Source organism: Pogonomyrmex barbatus, unplaced genomic scaffold, assembly GCF_055798465.1.
Source record: "Pogonomyrmex barbatus isolate J1 unplaced genomic scaffold, ASM5579846v1 scaffold11, whole genome shotgun sequence".
Lineage (NCBI taxonomy): Eukaryota > Metazoa > Arthropoda > Insecta > Hymenoptera > Formicidae > Pogonomyrmex > Pogonomyrmex barbatus.
In genome coordinates this window covers 3,173,503-3,195,183 of record NW_028297107.1, presented here as the reverse complement: position 1 = coordinate 3,195,183, position 21,681 = coordinate 3,173,503, and the positions used below count along the sequence as shown (strand labels likewise).

The 21,681-nt window shown below is 34.2% G+C and overlaps 3 protein-coding genes and 1 long non-coding RNA gene across 6 annotated transcripts in view; 2 read left to right on the top strand and 2 right to left on the bottom strand.

Moving 5' to 3' along the window:
- Positions 1-8,644, top strand: part of tan (C45 family peptidase tan) — a 39,720-nt gene extending 31,076 nt beyond the window's left edge. The window contains exons 1-10 of one of the 3 annotated variants that reach the window (XM_089071136.1): positions 163-458; positions 631-913; positions 1,076-1,180; positions 3,009-3,126; positions 4,691-4,888; positions 5,277-5,381; positions 6,400-6,616; positions 6,785-7,025; positions 7,279-7,484; positions 8,128-8,644. In XM_089071136.1, the coding sequence (XP_088927262.1) occupies positions 3,013-3,126; positions 4,691-4,888; positions 5,277-5,381; positions 6,400-6,616; positions 6,785-7,025; positions 7,279-7,484; positions 8,128-8,234 (1,188 nt within the window). In that variant the 5' untranslated portion in view covers positions 163-458; positions 631-913; positions 1,076-1,180; positions 3,009-3,012 and the 3' untranslated portion in view covers positions 8,235-8,644. Of the gene's footprint in view, positions 1-162; positions 459-630; positions 914-1,075; positions 1,181-1,638; positions 2,041-3,008; positions 3,127-4,690; positions 4,889-5,276; positions 5,382-6,399; positions 6,617-6,784; positions 7,026-7,278; positions 7,485-8,127 lie in introns of those variants that run through there. The other 2 variants (XM_011631606.3, XM_089071137.1) reach the window with 2 other exon arrangements.
- On the bottom strand, positions 8,632-15,932 carry eEF2 (eukaryotic translation elongation factor 2). Its single transcript, XM_011631608.3, has 14 exons — positions 15,773-15,932; positions 14,196-14,410; positions 13,908-14,101; positions 12,767-12,975; positions 12,458-12,691; positions 12,253-12,366; positions 11,912-12,058; positions 11,484-11,724; positions 11,134-11,301; positions 10,638-10,927; positions 10,265-10,474; positions 9,999-10,181; positions 9,640-9,897; positions 8,632-9,263 (listed from the first exon to the last, which is right to left on the bottom strand). Exons 1-14 carry the CDS (start codon positions 15,773-15,775, stop codon positions 9,195-9,197), a joined length of 2,535 nt encoding a protein of 844 aa, XP_011629910.1. The 5' UTR covers positions 15,776-15,932; the 3' UTR covers positions 8,632-9,194.
- Positions 15,933-17,165: 1,233 nt separating this feature from the next.
- On the bottom strand, positions 17,166-20,303 carry Ercc1 (DNA excision repair protein Ercc1). The gene is made up of 5 exons (XM_011631605.3): positions 20,055-20,303; positions 18,894-19,012; positions 18,527-18,721; positions 18,111-18,296; positions 17,166-18,042 (listed from the first exon to the last, which is right to left on the bottom strand). Exons 1-5 carry the CDS (start codon positions 20,131-20,133, stop codon positions 17,854-17,856), a joined length of 768 nt encoding a protein of 255 aa, XP_011629907.1. The 5' UTR covers positions 20,134-20,303; the 3' UTR covers positions 17,166-17,853.
- A 19-nt stretch (positions 20,304-20,322) lies between these two features.
- Positions 20,323-21,151, top strand: LOC148937719 (uncharacterized). Its single transcript, XR_016138027.1, has 2 exons — positions 20,323-20,698; positions 20,797-21,151. It is a non-coding gene; the product is annotated as an uncharacterized LOC148937719 (long non-coding RNA).
- Positions 21,152-21,681: the final 530 nt, after the last annotated feature.

Below are 21,681 nucleotides of genomic sequence, written 5' to 3'. Positions count from 1 at the left end.
AAGAATTAATTTATTTTGTACAATACAATTAACAGTTATTGTATTACGTATACTGTATGATTTTTTCCTTACATAATTACTTCATTTTATTATCTTACTCTTAGATACTAACACGTAATTTAATGCATGTCATTATGTAACATGAAATTTAACACGTGTAAGAGGAAAAAATGAAAACATCTGCAAGGCATTCGCGTTTTTTACAATGCAAGATCTTTGAACTGACGTGACCTTTCATCGATACGCCGAAGCCACTAGTAAACTAGACGATAATTGATTTAACTTGCGGGAAAAGTAAGAATTTGGAAGCCGTACAGATTCTGATCGATCGATCGTGATGTAACCTCGGAGCTTGCACGAATGTCGCGATTGCGGATGTACTAAAAATATGTAAAACTTGCTTGTCCAAATAAATCAAATAAATCCGTTATGAGCAAATCGTGGTCGTCTTTATCTACGTAAGTGTTGATATATTTCTTGTAGTGCGCGAGAATCTTGCTGGCCTTCCATCTTAAACACATTTTGTTAAATCCTTGGAGAAATATTGTACGATATGCAATGGACTAGTTATCTCGGGACAAAAAAATCCACATAATTGTCTCCGTAATCGTCATGTATATTCTCTTGCAGGTTTTTACATAGAAATCTGTTAACAGATTCATGATGACAAAGGCTTTTCCAGATTTAGCGGTGAAGATATACCACGATGGCAATGTGTTTTCTGGAACGGTCCTTGAACGCGACGCGGTTCGCGCGAGGGAGAATCTCAGATGAAAACTTTCCGTAAAACGAACGCGATCTTATTTGGATCTAAATGCACCGCTATAAATAATTAGACGGAGCTATAGAAGGAGCTATCTTAATTTCTAATGTGATACCACATTTATGACGATGATACGTGTGTATAAACGAGGTATATATTTTTCCGTATATTTTTCCCCCGTCCCATTATTCATCGCAATTACATAACGCAGACGAACTATGTTATCTTGCGGCAAATAAAAGATTGGACGGATCCGAAAAGGATCTTATCGAAAAGATATCGATTTTGTATCATCTTGCAAATTTTTTTCAGATGAATCTCCGTTCTTCCCCGGGAGGAAACCATTACTCTTGGAAATAGATAAAATGCGCGATAGTATTAATCATGCGATGTAAATGAATCGCAAAGAAAAAATTGGTAAGCATCTCAGGTGTTCCTTAATCTTACTTCACGTAATTTCGATATGACAAAACATGTTTTAATTGATCCAGAATGCCTTTCTAAATCGCTTATTTGATTAAATTCGGTCAAGAAGCGATCAAGGAGCTCCACTCCGAAACGGATATCCGTACACGAAAAGAACAATTTTGCTGACAAATCTAAAAATTTGGCCAGATACAGATCTAAAAATAATTTAGCTGGACCTTCAAAATTATTACGTACAACGTTTAAATTGATTGTTAGAAGATGAAAAATTTTTGCAGTATTGTTGTGATACTTGAGCGTTCTGTATAATAATTTTGACAGTTCAATAAAATTATTTTCAGATTTGTATATGGCCAAATTTTTAGATTTCCCAGCAAAACTTTTCCTCTTCGCATCATCGGTGCTATCGCTCCACAGCGAATTCGATCCGATTGAGGTGATAATAGCGAGCAGGTGTTAATTAAGCTTCCCTTCTCTCTTGAACTATTATCCTCATGTCTCTCCCAGTTTTACCTACGAGATCGTCTCAAGGTAATGGACCGTGGCGATACGCAAATCCTTATTCTTTATATTTCTTTTCTTTTGTTTCCTCGTTTAAGTTGCGGTAAGCGAGCGCCGCCCGCGCAGCATTTACCGCGGCATAAAGCGATAATGCAACTCTATAAAAGCCAGATAAGAGACACTCGCGAGTCTTCCCAGTCGCGAAGACCGTCAGTCGCGCCGATCGTTACTGGCACGTGCCAATAGTTAAGATAACAAATATCGCTTTGCGCGAGTGCCCCTACACTTGATATCGCGATTGTGTTCCACTTGCGACGTTCTTCTTTTTCCGCGCATCGCGAAAAAATCAGGTAGCGTATCGACGAATTTAGCCTCCTTTTCCTTTTCCCATCGTCTCTCTCTCTCTCTCTCTCTCTCTCTCTCTCTCTCTCTCTGCTTTTTTATTTATTAATTTTTTTTTAATTCAAAGATTGCAGAAATTGTCACATGCTCTCATATAGATCGATGAGATATATCTGTATGAAAATTATGTAAGCTAAAATGATATTTATGTATTACACCGATTTTTACAATATTATGTATATTTTGGTGTATATTATGTGTTAAGAATCCATGCATTATCTCATAAAACAAAAAATTTTTAAATGAGTTAAAAGAGAAATAAGAAATTCGGCATCAGTGTACAAGAATCACTTGCAACGATTAACACGAACGTTGTACGATTAATTGACTTGATAAATCAGTCGAATGTTAATTGAAGGCGAGTTTGATATTCTGTGGTATTCAGGGTAATTCCCGAGAAAAAGTAAACAACGCAATAATAAGAAACATAAATTATGAACGCCGGATCTTGTGTGCGATTGTTATATTATAAAATAATGCAAATAATTATACAATTAATAATAAACAAGTGGAAAAGCAAACGAGCCCCCGATCGGGTCGAAACTTCGTTCATTATGTTTTGTCATGCGATTGTATTTTAGTTTTATAAAATTGAATTTTATTTAATTTTTTCTCAACTGTGTTTTATCATCATTATACGTTAAACTAGAATTTTATCTTTATGAATCATGCAGCATTGAAGATGACCCGATCGAAGTCGAAACGTTTGCTTTTCCATTTGTTTATTATTGATTGAATAATTATTTGTATCGTTTTATAATACAACAATCGCGAGATCCGGCATAGTTCATAGTTTAGACTCCTTGTTATTGCATTGTTTTTATAAATGTTAACTATAAATTTTCATTTATTTATTATTGGAAAAAGTAAACGTTCGATTGGAAAAAGTAAACATTCGTTCGATTTTCCACGACAGAAACATGGCAACTGCCGAAACGTGCAAAATCAAATCGACGATCAAGAATATTGGCCGCAGAAATGTCGTTCCCATAATCCACGTTCGAGGAACGCACTACGACATCGGCTTCGACATCGTAAGAATTATAGACGATATTTATTCGACGATTATTTCCGTACAGATTTTGTGAATGCACAATGCAATTTTTTAAATTATCGAGCGTTGCACTTCTCTGAGATTTTTCTCAACTTGAAAATAAATAATTTTTTTCTTTATCGTTTCCAAAGTTTCCCATTTTGATATTAGGACCAATGAAAAAATATTTGGTAATACATTTTATCATTTTATCATTCATTCAAAAAGGGAGCCAATTGATTTCTGTCATATATTTTTTATCACATATTATTTTTCTTGGTATCAATATTAATTAATTAGTTTTAATCGATCGATTAATTTCTATACATACACATATAATATTTTAAGATAGAAAATAAAAATCAATAGGAACTTCTATTTTATGCTGGAAAATCCGTAAAATTGAAATCCGTAAAATTGAAATCCGTAAAAATATTTCTATACGGAAAGGACTTTTGCTATACATTTATACTTTAAAATTTGATCACATACAAATCTGAAAATAATTTTGTTAAATATTTATGTAGAATGTTCAAATTAATTATTAGAACATAAGAAATTTTTACAATATTATCATTATGCTCAAATATAATAATTTTGATTCAACAGAATTATTTTCAACTCTATATCTTGTCAAAATCTTTTAGATACTTCAACAAAGTCATTTTTTCCATATAAAAATATACTTCATTAATAGAATCTTCTTTATAAATATATTTATTCTAAAATTAATCGTAAATTTTTTAATAATCACAGACAAATAATTATTTAGTAGTAATGCATATTTATTTTTACTTTATATTTGTAGTCTCCTGAAGAGGAGAGAGGAAAGTATAAAATGTAAAACTATTTTTATAAGATATGTCTACCCTCGTCCGTCTTGATTGCTATATAATTATTTCATTATTGACAATTTTTATGTCATAGTCTTGTGTACGTATAACATTCGTTTTACACTAATATTTAAAGTAACAGTCATAATTTAATACTTATCATATTCTCTAACGTGACATATGATAATCAACATTCTGGTTCTCTCGACCGGTATTTCGGAATTCGACGCTGTCACTTTTAGCGTCACAAGTCAAGCATGTTCTATCGCGTTTTCTGCTTCTTTGAATGAAAGAAGACCATATTAGAAATGCAAATTGCCACTTGTCAGCAGCCAACGTGATTTATAGTGACACTTGCGCGGGACAATACGAGTAGCGTGCAAATCACGATAGCCAATGGCAGCTCACGATGATATCTCGTGGTCCGATTCGGAGGAACGAACTCCGGTATATTACACATGATATAAGAAGGTGCATAGATAATCGAATCGACACAAGGGCGGGGGGAGGGGGAAGGGCAGGTCGCGATAACGTTTGAATAGAGGGAAAAGAGAGTAAAGAAAAGAGAACGGTCGAACGGGTGCTATGACGTCACCCGGATTAAATTCCTGCTGTTCTACATATAATTAGCACGCGAGACATTGAACGGCATAATCACGGTATATCCGTTCGATAAAAATTTTCTACACTTACGCAACCCGTTCGCTTCCTCTCCCGTTTTTTTCGCATTAGGGGCGCACCTTCGCCAAAATAATCCAAGATTTCGTGGACATCTATCAATCGCTGAACGAGATCTACCTGCCGCTTTATGGAACCGAGGAGGGAAAGAAGATTTATGATGAAACCCTTGAGGTAGTGAAGAAACAATTTCCGCAATATTTGCGGGAGATCGAGGGGACGGCGAACGGCGCGAATGTGCCATTTCATAAGGTAACGAGAAACAGCTCTGGAAAGGAAAAAAATTAGAAATTTTTTCGAAAATCAATTAATTATTACGGTATAAAAGGGAGATTTATAATTTTCATTTTTTTTTTTTATGAGGGGTCTTAATCTTTTAATCTCGGTTTAATTTAGTCTCTATCTCTTTTGAGTTCTTTGAACTGAAGGATAAAAGGTAGGCCGTTGATTAAAACCGTGATTAAAGTTAATCTGTATTGTTAATCTATATTGGTAGAAATGCACATAAATTGATTTCCTCGTAAATCTTGCAAATTTCCCTCGGTTCGCTTTAATTATTTTAATAGTAAGTCGATAATAATGAAAATTGAGTAATTGTGAGGATTTCGGGATTAAATAAAATGTAATATCACCGTTGCAGTTGTTCCTGATGCATCTGGACGACATTCTTCCAAATGTTGTCGGAATGCAGGGAAACGCACTTCCAGTCGGTTGTTCAACCATCATGTGCAATCAACCTGGACATGTAAGAGTGACAATAAATTAGAATAGATTACAGTATTATACGCAGTCTCGCTGCGTATAATGTTGTAATAAGCAGTTTTTTCAAAGCGAAATATTACGGACTTTAAATAAGACATCAATGAAGATATATGATGAAATTCCACGATTAATAAATACAGCAAGTAGTTATTATGTCAGCTAACAAATGAACAAGAGATAAATCAAATTTCAACTTTCTTTGAAACAGAGCCAACTAACGAGCTTTATTTTTATCTTTTATTGATACGTGTAAGTAATTACCTGTTGCAGTAATTATTTCCGCGTTATTTCGTCTATTTGATTTATAATCGTTCTAATAACGCGAAATATTAAATATGTATGAATGTACACACCTGTGCCAGATGCTGTCAATTTTATTTTCTGTGAAAAACAATAGTGATGACGCCGAGATAAATTATCAATTTAGCACTATTTCTTCCTCTAAATCTCTTTACACACAATTACTAATTTATATCACCAAAGACGAAATCACACGCGCTATTTCACCATGGCGATACTAACTTAACGATATTTGCAAGTAAATATTTATGCATTAAGTTCAAAATCCATACAATATAATCCATGCAATATTGCATATTCATTATATGATTAATGTTATATTATTTTTTTATTTACACATCTTAAATATTCACTTATATATCAGTATTAAATATGTAAATTAGTTCAATGCCTTTAGATATATTATTTTCTATAAAAATCTTTCCTTGCATTGAAATCTGACAATTGATTAAAAAATGAACTAAAATATATAATGATATAATGAAGTAATGAAAATTATTTTAATATAATAACTAATAATAACTAAGTTTTTATACTAAGTTTGATCCATAAATAAAGCTGGAATTCTGCAAAAAGGATATCGAATTAATTTCACACATTTAATATTTTATTACATCTTGCGAGATTTATTACTCTTATTATACCTATTTATTTAGTGTTATATTCTCTGCTCTTATTCTGACGAGTGTTTAAAAACGCAGGAGATTCTGGGTCACAACGAGGATGCCCTTAAGGAAACCTTGAACCACTGGTACCTGGTGAATGCTCACGTAATCGAGGCAGGCTACAGAGAGGAAAAGTTCACATCGCTCTGCTACGCTGGTTTCTTACCGGGCTACACGATGAGCTATAATCATCACGGCCTCGTTTTCAGTATCAATACCATCTCTGCCGCGGTCTTGCGATCCGCCAAGACTCGTGAGTTTTGGTCCCCGAGTACCAAGAATCTTCATAATTTAATCGTTAATTACATAAAGTCATCGGGGACAAATTAATTTTGCATTGAAAACATTTTTATGTAAAACATTTCTATATAAAAATTCGATAAATAGTTTTATCCCCCAATCGAGATCTCGTTGCTCACAGCGCGGTACTTCATAACGCGAGCGCTGTTGGGCGTGGAGAACTTCGTGCAGGCGCAGCAGACCCTGAGGAACGAGGGCTACGGCGCGGCGGAGGGCTTCTCGGTGAACATGACATTCCTCACGCAGGAGGGCGATCGGATGTTTCACAACGCCGAGGTGGGCCCAGCCGAGGTCGGCGCCGATCGATCGCGACTCAGCATCCTGACCGTCAGCCCTGGTGAGAACACGTCGCACTGCAACAGGTACATAATGATACCCACATTGCCATGCATTTGCATATGCGTAGACAGAATATACTTCAAACTTTGCAAAACGACGATGTTTGCTTACCTATCACGCTCCCCGAAGTCGAGTTTCCTTCGCTTACTCCCGCCTCTTCTTTATCATTCAACTGTGATAGCGCGAAATACTGAAATAACCGGATAATATACGGCAATTCTATTATCGCAAAACTCATTGTGTTTGTCCTCATATAACGCACTCCTACGGTTTCAGGTACCTACGCCTTAAGGTGGCGGAAATTAAGAAAGCCATGCTGGAAAGCAGCATCAGCAGAGAGAAGACGATTTCGAAATATCCGCCAATAAAAAATCGTCAGGACGTAATCAGTGTACTTAGCGATCAGACGGACAAGGATTACAGGATTTATCGAGAATACGACAGTGCTGGGGCTGATGATAGAGTCAAGACGATTGCCACTGGTACTGAGTTACAGAATCGAATATTTAAACGTTTTCCTTTTTTATTTGCTTTTCTCCTGTCAAATATAAATTAACAATAACATTACATCAATGTTACAATTTTTTTAATCAATATAATATAATAGATGGATGTACATTCGGGGAAAAGTTACCGAAGGCATATCATTTAAATTATTTTTTATACTTCTCATTTTTTTGATTTATAGACTAATGAGATTATCCTGAATATTCTCAGTACGTTTTAAGATACTTCTTGGAATATCCTGAACATATTTTGGATAATTTTTTTGGCACATGTAACTAAAATTGATCCCTTTTGCTAAATTAGTAATATACATATAATCATACATGTAATCATACATAGCAGGCTCAAGCATGAATTCAATGACTACACGTCATTCGAAACGGAAAACGCAATAAGTACAAAAAAATTTCATCATATTTATTTAAGATTATCCTATTGTTGTGTTCGAGAGATCGAAACTAATTAAAATTCTAATACAGTCTTACGTGCTTTTTCAATGAATCAGGCCTCGCTTAATGGAATTGCGAATACTATGAATGTCTCAAACGCAAATAAAAAGAGAAAAAATTGCGAAAGACTTCAGGAACTGATTGAGAATCTATAATGTATTTGTTTCAGGCATCTTTGACTGTGTTGAGCGTACGTGGTCCATCTATACAGATATGCCACGATGCAACGATCCGCTGTTGGTGATACCTATGCAACTCCGAGACTCCATCCCGTAATATTGCAAAGTGTAGAAATAATATTTGTTTCGTTCGCGAAAATAATTTACCGCATTGACATTACTATGATGACGTAATATCAATGTACGTAATATCAATAATCTTGATATAAAAAAGTATGTAGCATTTACAATAGATATAATAAAAAAAAGCTAATGCAATTTGTTTAAGAAAATATAATCAAGATAGATTCGAAGATACGTTCGAAGTTAAAAAATGCGCCATTAAACATTTGCAAAGTGTCAGTGTTAGAAAAAGTCATTCTGTTAAATGTAAGTGAAATTTTATAAGTTAAAAATTAATCATGCAATACTTTTATTAAAATAAATTGATTAAACTTAATTAGTAATCATCACGATTGTATTAATTAAGGGAAATAAAGGAAAACTCGGCGCTGTTCTATTTCGTAATTCCAGCTTTAATTTCTTGATATTTTTGTAGTATGAGTACATTGTTGTGATGATTCTTCCTCTTTAGTATTAGTAGCTTCGGGAACCATTCGCATCCAATTGGTTGAAAGAGTTCAATATAAAGTAAAATATTAAATTCCAGTAAAAAAAGAGGCAATGTAAACAATTACAGAATTATTTTTTACTCCTTTAAACAAAGAGTGGCGCGGTAAACGCCATAATAACAATCATAGCTATTCACCCAATATGCTAAAAAAACGTAAGCAACCGGTCGATCTTGTTACCGTTCTTAATTAAATAAATGTACAAAATATACCCCTTTGCACTTTTACATGCAGATATACGCCGCATATTCCTTTTTTTCGTTTCCTTCATTATAATTACATTTTATTACTCTTGTTCGTATTTATAATTGCGTGTCTCTCATGGATGATTGCGCAAAACAAAATTCATAGTAAATCGATGTTGTAATTGTATACAACAGCTTTAGCGATATTAATCGAATTACAATATTTAAATAGGTATTTAAATATGGTGCGCGGACTTGAGGTTACAATTTGTCAAGGTATGCATTCAAGTCTGGGAGACCCTCCTTCAAACCCTTCCTCTTACGTGTATCCTGCAAGAAAATACAAATTTTCATTAAAATATCATAATATTGTAATATTGCAATAAGCACAATGTTTCGATCTAAGTTTCTTTATTGGAAAAAAATTGTTCGTTTCCCTATTCGAGTAAACCAGCACAATTAACTGGAATACCAAAACTAAAAAACGTTTTCTTTTCCACGAGAATAAAAACAGCGGAGTATTGATCGTCACCGCCATCAGTTATGCACGTGGTAAGACACAAGAATATCAAAATGCTCAATAATGAACAATCACATAAGCCAATAAAGAGAAATGTTAATATTAAAATAAAAAAAAGAATTAATATTAAAATAAAAAAAAAGTTAAGTTAATATTAAAATAAAAAAAAGAATTAAAAATACAAACCTGTACAACTTGATAAGGTCGAGAGTTGAGCTCCATTGGATCACCCGGCAGGATCTGCCAGTGATCGAACACGCATTGTGGGAAAGCTTGGCCACCGGTGTTGGAGCGCAGATCGGCAGTGAAGCCGAAGGATTCGTTTACGGGAAGGTACGCTTTAACGACGAACATGGGAGTACCCGCCACTTGTTGTTCTTCGAATACGTGACCTCTTCTACGATTCAACACACCATAAATACCGCCAACCGCTACCTCTGGGCACTGTAAAAATATAATTTCGATATTTGCTCATTTCGTCGACTTTTTCTCATATATAAAATCGACAACGTATGTCGTCACCAAGTCAATTTTGATGAATTTACCTGAATTTCACATAAGTATACGGGTTCCATGATACGGGGTGAGGCAGTGAGAAGACAGGCATAAAGGCACCGTCTTGTGGTAGGGATAATTTGACCACCTCCTCTGTGGATTGCGTCGGCGTGTAATGTTACATCATGAATGTTGAAACGTACGCCTCTCAAGTTCTCCTCCGAAAGAACGCCCTGCGGTAACATAAAAGTGAATTAACGACGAACATTCGACAACAAATTCATATTCGATTTAAGATAAGAGATTTCCTTTTTACCTCTTTTGTTGCCCATTGGAATCCAGCTACCACAGAATCCTTAATTTCATTAAGGTACTGTACACCCTTGGTGCAGTCGACCAATATGTTAGGACCGCTACCGTCAGGTCCGAAGCACCAGATTTTCCTCGCCTCCGTCACATCGTAATCGTATTTCTCGTTCAAGTAACGAGCACGCACTTTGAAATCATCTCGCGGATTAACTTCGCCCTGCAAAAGTCGACACATCAAAATTTATTTTTGGTTCAAACCTTGAAATTGATTAATATAAATTATCATGCTAACGTTCCATTTTTTTGAATATTACGTTTAGCTTTATTTTAAGATATTAATGAAAAATTAATTTTCTTGGGAAAAAAAAAAAAACACTTACGCTGTCAATATCCTCAGCGAGACCATCTGGCATTGGACAAGCCATCATGAACAGACGATTGTGCTTGTTCGGAGATTTCGACAGACACATTTGATTCGACTGTTCGGAGATCGTTTCTCTGTATGACACAACAGGATCGGACTTCTTGATCGGAATGCACGCATGATCCTCTTCCAGATCCTTGAGACAAATCTCAAGATGCAATTCTCCAGCACCGGCGATGATATGTTCGCCGGATTCCTCAATGATACATTGTACCATAGGATCGGACTTTGCCAAACGTTTGAGACCTGTCGAATTGAGCTTATTTGAATCATAAACGCTGCGATATATTCAACGATATTTAACGAAATTTAATATATCCTCAGATGGAAAAATTTTAATCATGGTTTTCATAACCCAATGCTCGATAAATCTCTCATCATGTTAAATCATACAGACTTCCAGCAAAATGTGATTACATCTAGACTTAATATAAATTACGAAGCTTACAAACCTTCAACCAATTTTGGCAAATCAGCGGGATTCTTTGGCTCGACTGCAACACGTACAACAGGCGACACAGAGAACTTCATAACTTTCATGTTGTGCGCGTCCTTAAACGTTGTAATGGTACCAGTTTTAACCAAAAATTGATCGACGCCGACAAGACCGCAAATATTACCTGTACAGACAAACTATGAGTTATCACATGTGGATATATAATTAAGTAATTGTAATTTCATTTCGTTAAATCAGCTGGCCGTTCTATGTATCTATCATAAACAAGTCAGAACAGGTCTGTAAAGAACAAACATCATACATATATACAATTAAAAATAAAATAAGCCCAAATTTAATACTAACCAGAAGGCACATCTTCGATAGCTTCAACGTAACGACCCATCATCAGAATAGTACGCTGAATAGCTTTCTCATACAGATCCTCCTTCTTGCCTGGTTGGAAGTTGGGTCCCATGATGCGGGCCTTCATGCCAGTACACACCTTACCCGAAAATACTCGGCCGAAAGCATAGAAACGTCCTTTGTCCGATGTCGGTACCATTTTCGAGACATACATCATCAATGGCCCATTTGGATCGCAATTCTAATTAAAAAACAATTTAATTAATAAAAAAAAATTAAATCTCTTTACTTACAATAATTATTAATGACTCTTCTATCAACTCAGTATTTCTAACTTTCTTCATTACGTTCAGCACAGGTCTGTGAAATATTTATCATCATGTATCTGTTAATATTAGATATTCAAAAAATTAGCACATATCACGAACCTTAATTCCAATAGCAGCTTCATCATCGAGCGGTCCTTCGTACAACATCTCCATACGGTATTTTTGAGCAGTTACAGGAGAGGGCAGATGAATGGCAATCATTTGAAGAAGAGCTTCTCCAGCAGGCAACCATGTTCTCATAACAACCTAAAAAAATCATACAACACGATGAAAAATACATTCCAAGGAAAATGAATCAGTGTATAATTGTTTCAAATGTTTCTCAGAATTTAGCGTTCCCTCATTATAATAAATCGGAAGAGGTGTCAGAAAAAAAAGCTATAAAATTATCATCATTATTTCTATAGAACATATATATATCTGCATGATAGAAAAAATACCTTTAATAGAGCCTTTCCATCCTTATCTTTATCTTCGGGCTTCAGCACGATACCCAGCTTCTGCAGAAGATTGTCTGCTTCCTCCTTCTTATAGTTCATAATACTATCAAATACCTGCAAATAATATTTTTTGTCTTAGTTAACAATATCTTTCATAGTGATAATCGTAGATGATCTTATGTAACGTTGTGTAATGATTGCTCACCTTATAAATTGGATCTAAGACGTACATGCAGAAGGATCGTTTATTATCTGCCTCTTTCTGTTTACTCCATTTTTTGGTTTTGGGATTGAAGAAGGATTCACCCCATAATCTATTCATAAGTTTTACCACGTCAATCTTGAATTTCTCGGCGTACATTTCGGAGAATTGTTTTAGGGTGAAAGCCCAGCCGTGAAGACCGGAACCAAAACCTACAGAACCTTTGCTGGGGTCTACCTATATATAACAAATATATGTTTAGGAATTTATTATATATATATATATATATAAAATACTTTGTATTTCACTTACTCTAACTTCTCCCATAGGACCGTCATCGTCGGAATACGTCGCGATAATAACGTTTACATTTTCGACGATACGCTGGAAGGTTTGATAGAGGTCTTCACTATCAAGCTGAAGTTCCAACAAAGCACGATCCATTTTATTCATGAATAAAACGGGCTTGATACGCTCAGCGATCGCCTGTCGCAATACAGTTTCAGTTTGTACGCATACGCCTAAGCAAAAATAAGTCAATAATTGCAATTGCTTTTCTCATTCAACAAAATTGTTAAAGTCAATTGTTTTCTTGTAAGAATTGCATTACTATAAAACACTGAATATATTTTGAAAACAATCAAGGATGTCTATTTTTTAAATATAAAAAAAATTTCTGAAAATTCTCGAAGTTTTCAAATATTTTTGTCCAAAATTCCCGATAAAATTAAAGAATTATTAAATTTTAAAATAAATTTATTTTATTATATATTTTATTGTATTGTGCTTCTCTTAATTTTCTGATCACAAAGAATAATAAAGTTTAAAATTTTAAATTTGAATATAAATATTTTAATTCACTCATTGTAAGGGGACATTGAATTTTTTTCATAAAATTTCGCAAGTTATCCATATATAGCATACACATACATACATAATATATAGGAATAAGTATATCGTATCGATTGTTAACTTGAATGATTACCAGCTCGCATTGTAAAATCAAAATTACAAAAATTTTTTTCTGAGAAAAAATTTACATTTAGAAATAAAATTTCAAAAAATTTTCCGAATATGTAATATAATATGTAATATAATATGTAATAAAATTCAAAAATATTCTGATTTTTAAAAATAAAAGAAAAAAGAAGTGAATAAGAATTCCAGATCTTTTTTTCTAAAAAGTAGACATCTTGATATATCATAGATGACAAAAGGATAATGTAGCATTTGTATCGTAGCGATGTTAATAACGGACATAAAGATAGAGGTCCATTAACAGCGTTTAAATACAATTGCTTTTATTCTTCTTCCATTGCACTGTCAGCACTGTCAATGTATACCGATCAGTTTATGCAAACCAAACGGTATACTGCAGAGTAACCCTTGTATGCTGGAAGATTAACTTTTTCAAAGAGACTGATATATAGGGAAAGAAAATCATAACACATACCGGATACACAATCGACAACAACGAGGGCTCCATCAGTAACACGAAGGGCAGCTGTGACTTCGCTTGAAAAATCTACGTGTCCAGGTGAATCAATCAGATTAATTAAAAAGCCCTTCTCGTCTTTGTCACGTTGATCGGGATTTTTGATAAAAACTAAATCTTTCTCATCGAGTTCGAAGAACATGGAAATAGCACTGAAAGAAAAGCAGTGAATGAGAGAGATATTAATGCGTACTGAAAATAAATAATGTAAAATTCAGAGGAAGAACACGAGGAACGTGAACTTACGTGGACTTAATGGTAATACAACGCTCCTGTTCGTCCTTGCGCGTGTCTGTGAATCGGGTCTCGCCAGCCTTGGCACCAGCGATAATACCTGCCTTAGATACAAGGGAGTCGGTCAGAGTTGACTTTCCATGATCGACGTGCGCAATGACGGACATATTCCTGATGTTTTTCTTCTTGTCCATCATGGCACGGATCTCGTCTACTGTAAAGTTCACCTGCAACAACAGATATTCAACAATTGAAGTATATTTCATCTTGCTGGGACAATCGTTTATTACTAAAACCTATCATAATTAATCAATAATTTATGTCTATACACATAAATGTACAAATATAAAAATTAAATTAACAGTTATCTATACTCTACTTTACTATATATATATATATATATATATATATATATACTTTCTCATATGACTATTGCAACATATTGCAACATTGCAGAAAAATGGATCTTTCACAAATTCAATTAGAAAACGACCTTTTCACAATATACCGAGTATTAAATCATGTTTTAATTGTCACAAAAACAAAATACCTTTGTGATAGACTCCAAAACTAACCATATTGGAACGCACTCCAGATTCGTCGAAGTATTTTAATACGCAGAATTGTCTCGAATTAATTTTAAAGAAGATATCATCTCACTGTTATAGACATATCTATCTATATACCGCGTTACATTTTTCAGTAATCACATGTTACATGACATGTTGCACAATACCACAAAGGAACCCTTCGAAACGTTAGCAGCATTTTTTCGCATGTGAATTTTCGGTCTCAATCCATTGTCCCCGGAATCATCGTTGACGAAAGTCCCGAGGGAACGACGCTGTTCTAACGAGCACGTTGCCTTGCGTGTCGACAGACACGCGAGCTCCATCACGCCACGTTGCAACATATTTCGCTGTTCGAAACATATTTCCTTTGTTCGGAGCATCTCGTGACGACTTTCCGGGGACAATCGACGCAATTTTCCCCGAGTGCGGATTCTCGATTTCAGAGGGAGAATCGCAATCGAGGGAGGATTTCGAAGAACAGCGTTGTCTCGCCGACCTCCTCCTTTCCCCGTTTCCCCTCAACGAGCACGTTGCGTGTCGGCAGCCACGCGAGGCGCGACACGTTGCGAGACGACGGAACATATTTCCGCTCACGGGGAACACGTTGCGATGTCGTCGAACGTGACGGCTTAATTTCTTGGACTCGCGTCCGCGATGACGCATCCCATGCGGTGATCGACAATCCAGATTCATTCTTTCGCTGGTCGGAACGCTGACGGGGATTCCGTGCGGGGCAAATTGCGCAATCCGAAGTAATCGACGGCGGCCGCGGTGAGTTGCAGGAGGAGCGAGCGACCGAGCACGGTTCCACGAGCAAGAGGAGGGTAGGAGGGAGAGGAGGCGCCCCCCTCGTGCGGAAGTTCGGTCGTAGAGACGAGCCTCGGCGGCGTGCTTGGCCGCCACCGCCGTCGCGAGGGTCCTTTCCGCGGGGTATCGGTGAAAAATATTGGCGGTCGCGCGAACGCGATGGCGCGCGGGAGAAACCCGCGGCAACGGCGTCGCGACGCGGCTACGTACCATCTTGGATGTTGTCCGATTGCCGACGGCCTGTTCCAAATAATACGTGCACCAACTATGGCGGACTCCCTCGGAAAGAACAAGCTATCCGTTGTGAGCCCGAACGTCGCCTCTTATGCGTGAAGAGAGCGCCGCGTTGCGGCGGCGCGCACTCCTGCGCCCCCGCACTGCCGCCGTCGGCCAATGCGTGTCGGGCTGCGCGTGCGCGACCCGGGCGGCGCGGTCGCCGCGTCGTCGACGGGTCTGCCATTGGATAAACTAAATTGTCCACGTTATCAATTGGACAATTAGTTATTAATCTTCTGATAGGTGGTCTATTAGAAATTCCTAAGCCACCGGCCAATGCGAGAGAACACATTTGTATAAATTGAAAAATTCAAATGTAATGCAACTTTTACATGTGTATAATCGTAAGTTGAAATCATTATATATGTAATAAATAATTATGATTTCTACTACTTATTTATTACATGAAACAAGTTAGTAGCAGATATATCGTCAGATGCATGACGATTTACATCTCCTGTCCTGATTTACATGAATTGCTTCTACCCACACATTGTCTTATCTTTTTCTATATCAAAACTCTGGTTTACAAGAATAATGTGGACGGAGCAAAGTATTTATACAAATATTTATATAAATATTTTTTTAGGCGGGGAATAAGATCTGCGAAATAAAAGGAAAAAACATTACGGCTATTTTGATACCTCAGTTTTTTGTCTGTTATATTATTCGATGTTATTCGAGATTATAACGATCAAGAGACCGATTCTGTATTTTAAAACGAGATGAAAATTATAAAAGAAAAAATCTATTAGAGTATCTGCGATTTTATATATCGAAGGCTATAGTCAATATAACACTACAAACGCTTCGAAGGATTTGATTGTCTAATCAAAAAAAAAGAATTTTACTAATGCACTAATAAAAAAATGCTTCAAAACATTTGTAATAAGTCCTTGACGGTATTCTACATCTAATAAATTTCTTTACTTTTATAATTTTTACTTTGTTTCAAAATATAAACTCAATTTCCATATGTTATAATAGATCACAACTAATGAAATTATCCGTGTCGCCGCCATTATAATCCCTCATATCCGTTTTCAATGGCTGCATTCAGCAGAGAAGACAAAAATCTTCGATATGATTGCCCTTAATTTCCTAATGGATCTAAATGTATAAACCAATCTATTGAAGAATCTTACAATAGTTGCAAAATTGCTTTTTATGCTGAACGCAACTAATTTCATTCCCCTCTTTGTTTTTCACTCCCACGTCATTGTATTCTATCCTTACATCCATGATTAAGTTTTAATTTTTCGCTCGGTATTATATATTAATGAAAATATTTATAGGCATGCTGTCGCGATCGGCTGATAAAAATATCTTTAAGATACCAACAATTTTTTATTTGACAGTCAATCGCGTAACATGATGTCTATTATATTTTTACATTGAAAAGTTATTTCCTACATATTTCCCACCCTAATCAATTCAATCTGCTAAAATTAAAAAAAATTTTATAAAAACGTTTTAGAAAAATGTATCTTCTGTTTCATTCCATTTTTTCCCTCATTTTTCTTAGTTAAACTATAAAACACATAAGATCAATTTTTAATTTTACCTCAAATATTTTTATATTATTGTTATATTATATTATTTTAGATTAAAATTATTTTTAAATCTAACATTTCTAATCCTAATTATAAATATATCATTTCATTGTACATTTGGTCGAAAATAACATTGGACAATTGATAGTAACAATAAACAATTTCAATAAGTAAGATCTAATGCGTCTAATAAATCTTTTTCTTTTTTTGATTTATAAATTAAAAATCAAAATGCTTATACTATAAATCACATGTAATTTCAAGACTCACGATGTAACAATTCAAAATCACAGCTAAATTTTTCCCTTTAATAAATCAGAAATTAAATATAATATCGACTACTTCCCTTCCTTTTATAAAAAATATTTAATTATAAATTCATTGATTCTATATGATATATAATTTCATCATTGCATAAGATATTCAATATATATGTATACATTTCTTTATTTTGTATTGATTTTACGCACGTAAAAAAGGTTCATGCAAAATTTTGTGAAGCTTTTGAGCTTTGTGTAAACCAAATCCAGGACACAAAGCCAAAGTACTAGGTTGTGCTTTTATAATGTCAGTTAATATACCAAAAGTTGTAAGAAGAGTTGTGGCATCAGTTTTGTTTACAGATCTTACTGTTGTTAAAGCATTAACCAACTGCAATAAATATTAATTATGTAATTGTAAATAAATATTTTTAATCTCTTTTTATGTTTAAAATATACTTTTTGATGGGGCGCTATATCGTTGCGTTCCATAATATCGTCGGGAGGTTTGTTTTCATATATTTTGTAAGTTTCAATAATCTTTCCTGCATCTTCCGCATTCCATGCTAATATCATTGTCATATCTGCCAAAATGGAAATCCTTGTTAGATGTTTTAAAGCATGATGAGGATCAGCAACATCAATCTAAATAAAAAGAAGCATTTTAATATAGATATAAAAGATTATACAAATTTGTTAATTTACATAAAAACTTGAAAAATTATAACTTATGAATATAAATGATTGAAATTGAAAAATTGCATTGATATTATAATATTGCATATTAATAATATAATTGCATTTAATCATATTTAATATACAAAACATCATAATCATAGTTAAGTATTTTATAAAATATTACTAAAGTTACATACCTGTACCAAAAGCACTCTTAAGTTATAAGCATTGCCTAATAATTTCAGCCTTTCATGAATATAATCAGGATTCAGTTGATGATAACGGATTGATAAAAAAAGAGCACATGTAGTTTTGCCCATTACATAGTCTGGTATAATGTCGGAATATTCCCATAGTGCATTTGTTATAAACTTCAATAATGGATTGCCTTTCTGTAGACATTATTAATCATAAATTTTTAAAAATTCTCTTTAAGTTTTAATAATTGATTTAAATTTTTTTAACATATTCATTTTCTGTAAAAAATATTAATTTTAATTAACATAATTTGCAAAATATTTACTTTTAAATTTTATTTTTACATTTTAAAACATAAAACAATACCTGTTTTGGGCTGACAAGAATAGTATTGATTGTGTTCAAAGTTTTTGTTGTATAAGTTTCAGATTTGGCGACTGAAAAATCCTCGAAAAATTCAGATTTTTTTAAGTTATTGAAAGCAGCTGAAAAAAAGAGTCTTATAAAATAAATAGATGAATTATATAATTGTATATAATAATCAAATTATTGGTAATTATTTAAAATACTGGTCTTCATCTCAGATTTTGATTAAAAAACATGCTACAATCTTACAGATTGTTTCGATGTATAAATTGCTACAAATAAACTATGTTCTTACTTTTGCACTTTTCTTAAAAAACCATTACTTCAAAACTTGTTTCTTTTTTAATTCAGCTGATGAAAAATATCTCTTGTGACATAGGAACATCAATGTTTCCTTGTTAATATTTAATTCATTTTTCACAATTTATTACTGATGCCAACACACCACATTGAATTAGAAAATTTACTTAACTCATCTCTTTTTGCTAATAATTGAATAAATATGAATAATTGCATTGTTGCTGATGTCATAGACAATGCTAATGCTTCACTTGTTTTAAAATTTGCACATCATGATGCACAGCGCATGCAGCTAAAGTACGCACACATAGCGCATAGCGCTATATCGAATCACTATGACAAATTTTTTCAAATCAAAAAAGTGTCAACTTTATCACTTAATATCTCGGTTCGCAAGGTAGACCGCCGCGTTTTTCTGTCAGATTCTTTTATTTTGAGTGAAACCGCGTCGATTGAGCCCAATTTTATCAAAATTAGAAGTGAAGACCGATATTCTAAATAATTACTAAATTTTATAAAATTGTAAAATAACACCTGAAATTATCAAATCAGTTGAAAATAAAATTTGCTACAAATTTTTTCATCAATAGAAATGTAAAAAAAATTTATTAATAAAATATGATAGCAAAGTTACTGTAGAAACTGAGCAGAATATGCTATAATTTAAATAATATATTTCACTGTAAAATAATTCTAACCTATTTAATTCTATTCTATTTTTGCTAACAGAATATATATCAACATATATAGCAACAGATTATCGAAAAAACAAATATAATTAACAATAACCTAGCTTAATATTCTATTTAACTATGCTGACAAACTGCTAGCAAAACTTTGCTTAATCATAATGTAACTTACATTGAAAAGAGGTATTTTTAGTTTGTTTTGAAGGGAATGCATTATCCAAATCTTCTGAACTTTTTCTTCTATTACTCATAATGTTTTATTACACAAATAATATGTAAACGTTAGAGTTGCAGTAGTTAACGCGCTACTTGTAACGTTTGCTATTAGTTTTTTCAATAATAAATTAATAACAACAACTATATTCACTCCTTATTAATGTACTCACCAGTACTGGCACTACCAGCAGTACTAAAAATTCATTTCGTTATTAAGCGGCGTCTACAATGAGATTTTAAGACATAAGTGTCGGTCCACAATAGGTGATTTAAGCTTTAAGAAGTAAGAAATTGATCAATTATAATCGAATATGAAAAGAATAATCGACTATGATTGGTCAATTTCTTATGACTTAAAGATTAAATACTTATTGTGGACCGACACTAAGACCGACACGAACAGAATGAACAAGTTTTCTTTTGGTTCTTTCGCTGTGATTGGTTTGCGCGTTCCGTTCCGCTGTGGATTTCCGCGCCATGGGACACCAGCCTAAGACTTAAGAAATTAGCTAACCATAATCAATTATTCTTCTATAAATCGATTGACCAATTTCTTAAGTCTTACGTCTTAAAATCTCATTGTAGACACCGCTTTAGCTGGTAACGTACTGCAATCATAGGCTGCGTTCAGCAGGGAAAGTAGATCAGTGAGCAAATCAGTTCAGTGATTTTTTATTATGATTGGTTTTTACACTTAGGTTCAACGAAGATCTAAAAGCAAGGACCACAGCGGAACGGAACGCGCAAACCAATCACAGCGAAAGAACCAAAAGAAAACTTGTTCATTCTGTTCGTGTCGGTCTTAGTGTCGGTCCACAATAAGTATTTAATCTTTAAGTCATAAGAAATTGATCAATCATATTGAAAAATCACCGAACGCTCATTGATCTGCTTTTTCTGCTGAACGCAGCCATTGACTTCTATATACTCCTTGGGTCTGTTCTTTTTAGCTGAACTAGCTGCACTAGTTCAGAGTTTATCTTTCTTCTTCCAGTATAAGAAAGAAAGATAAACTGTGAATTAGTACGATCAGTTCATCCAAAAAAAAACAAACTTATAAACTGCTAACTCCTTGAGATCGAGTGTGTATCTTTAGCTGCGTTCCGATATTCACTGCCAGTATTGAAAATAGGCCTGTTCTTTTTGACTGAACTGGTTGTACTAGTTCACAGTTTATCTCTCTTTCTCACACTGAAAGAAGAAAGATAAACTCTGAACTAGTGCAGTCAGTTCAGCTAAAAAGAACAGACCCACGATCGACTCCTTGCTGTCATCTACGAGTATCGAATCTCTTCGAGAACTTGCGTCGATTATCGTAAGGATTTTAAAATAGGAATAAAAGATTCGGTATTTTTAATTCGGGACATTTCTATTGCAACTTCTATAAATCAAGATGAATCTTCCTAACGAGTAATTTTAAGATTAGTCAGCAAGAAGGGGTTATCTTCAAACGTAAGTTTCTTTTTTGAATGGACTTTATTTTATAAAATTTGTCCGTTTGTGAGTAAGTTGTAAAGACTTGATTGCAAATTGTCGTTTGATCGAGTTTTCTCGCTAAGACGTTTATTTTTTTTATATAGCCT

What these genes read in the sequence shown, in the direction of transcription:
- eEF2 (XM_011631608.3), bottom strand. An exon ending in TGTTGTCGATTGTGTATCCG is followed by an intron (nt 12,976 to 13,907) that starts GTATGTGTTATG and finishes ATTTTTGCTTAG; the next exon opens with GCGTATGCGTACAAACTGAA. An exon ending in TATCGAAGATGTGCCTTCTG is followed by an intron (nt 11,302 to 11,483) that starts GTTAGTATTAAA and finishes TTGTCTGTACAG; the next exon opens with GTAATATTTGCGGTCTTGTC.
- Ercc1 (XM_011631605.3), bottom strand. Translation starts at nt 20,133, where the DNA reads ATGAGTAATAGAAGAAAAAGTTCAGAAGATTTGGATAATGCATTCCCT. An exon ending in TAAAAATACCTCTTTTCAAT is followed by an intron (nt 19,013 to 20,054) that starts GTAAGTTACATT and finishes TCTTTTTTTCAG; the next exon opens with CTGCTTTCAATAACTTAAAA. An exon ending in TTCTTGTCAGCCCAAAACAG is followed by an intron (nt 18,722 to 18,893) that starts GTATTGTTTTAT and finishes TAATGTCTACAG; the next exon opens with AAAGGCAATCCATTATTGAA.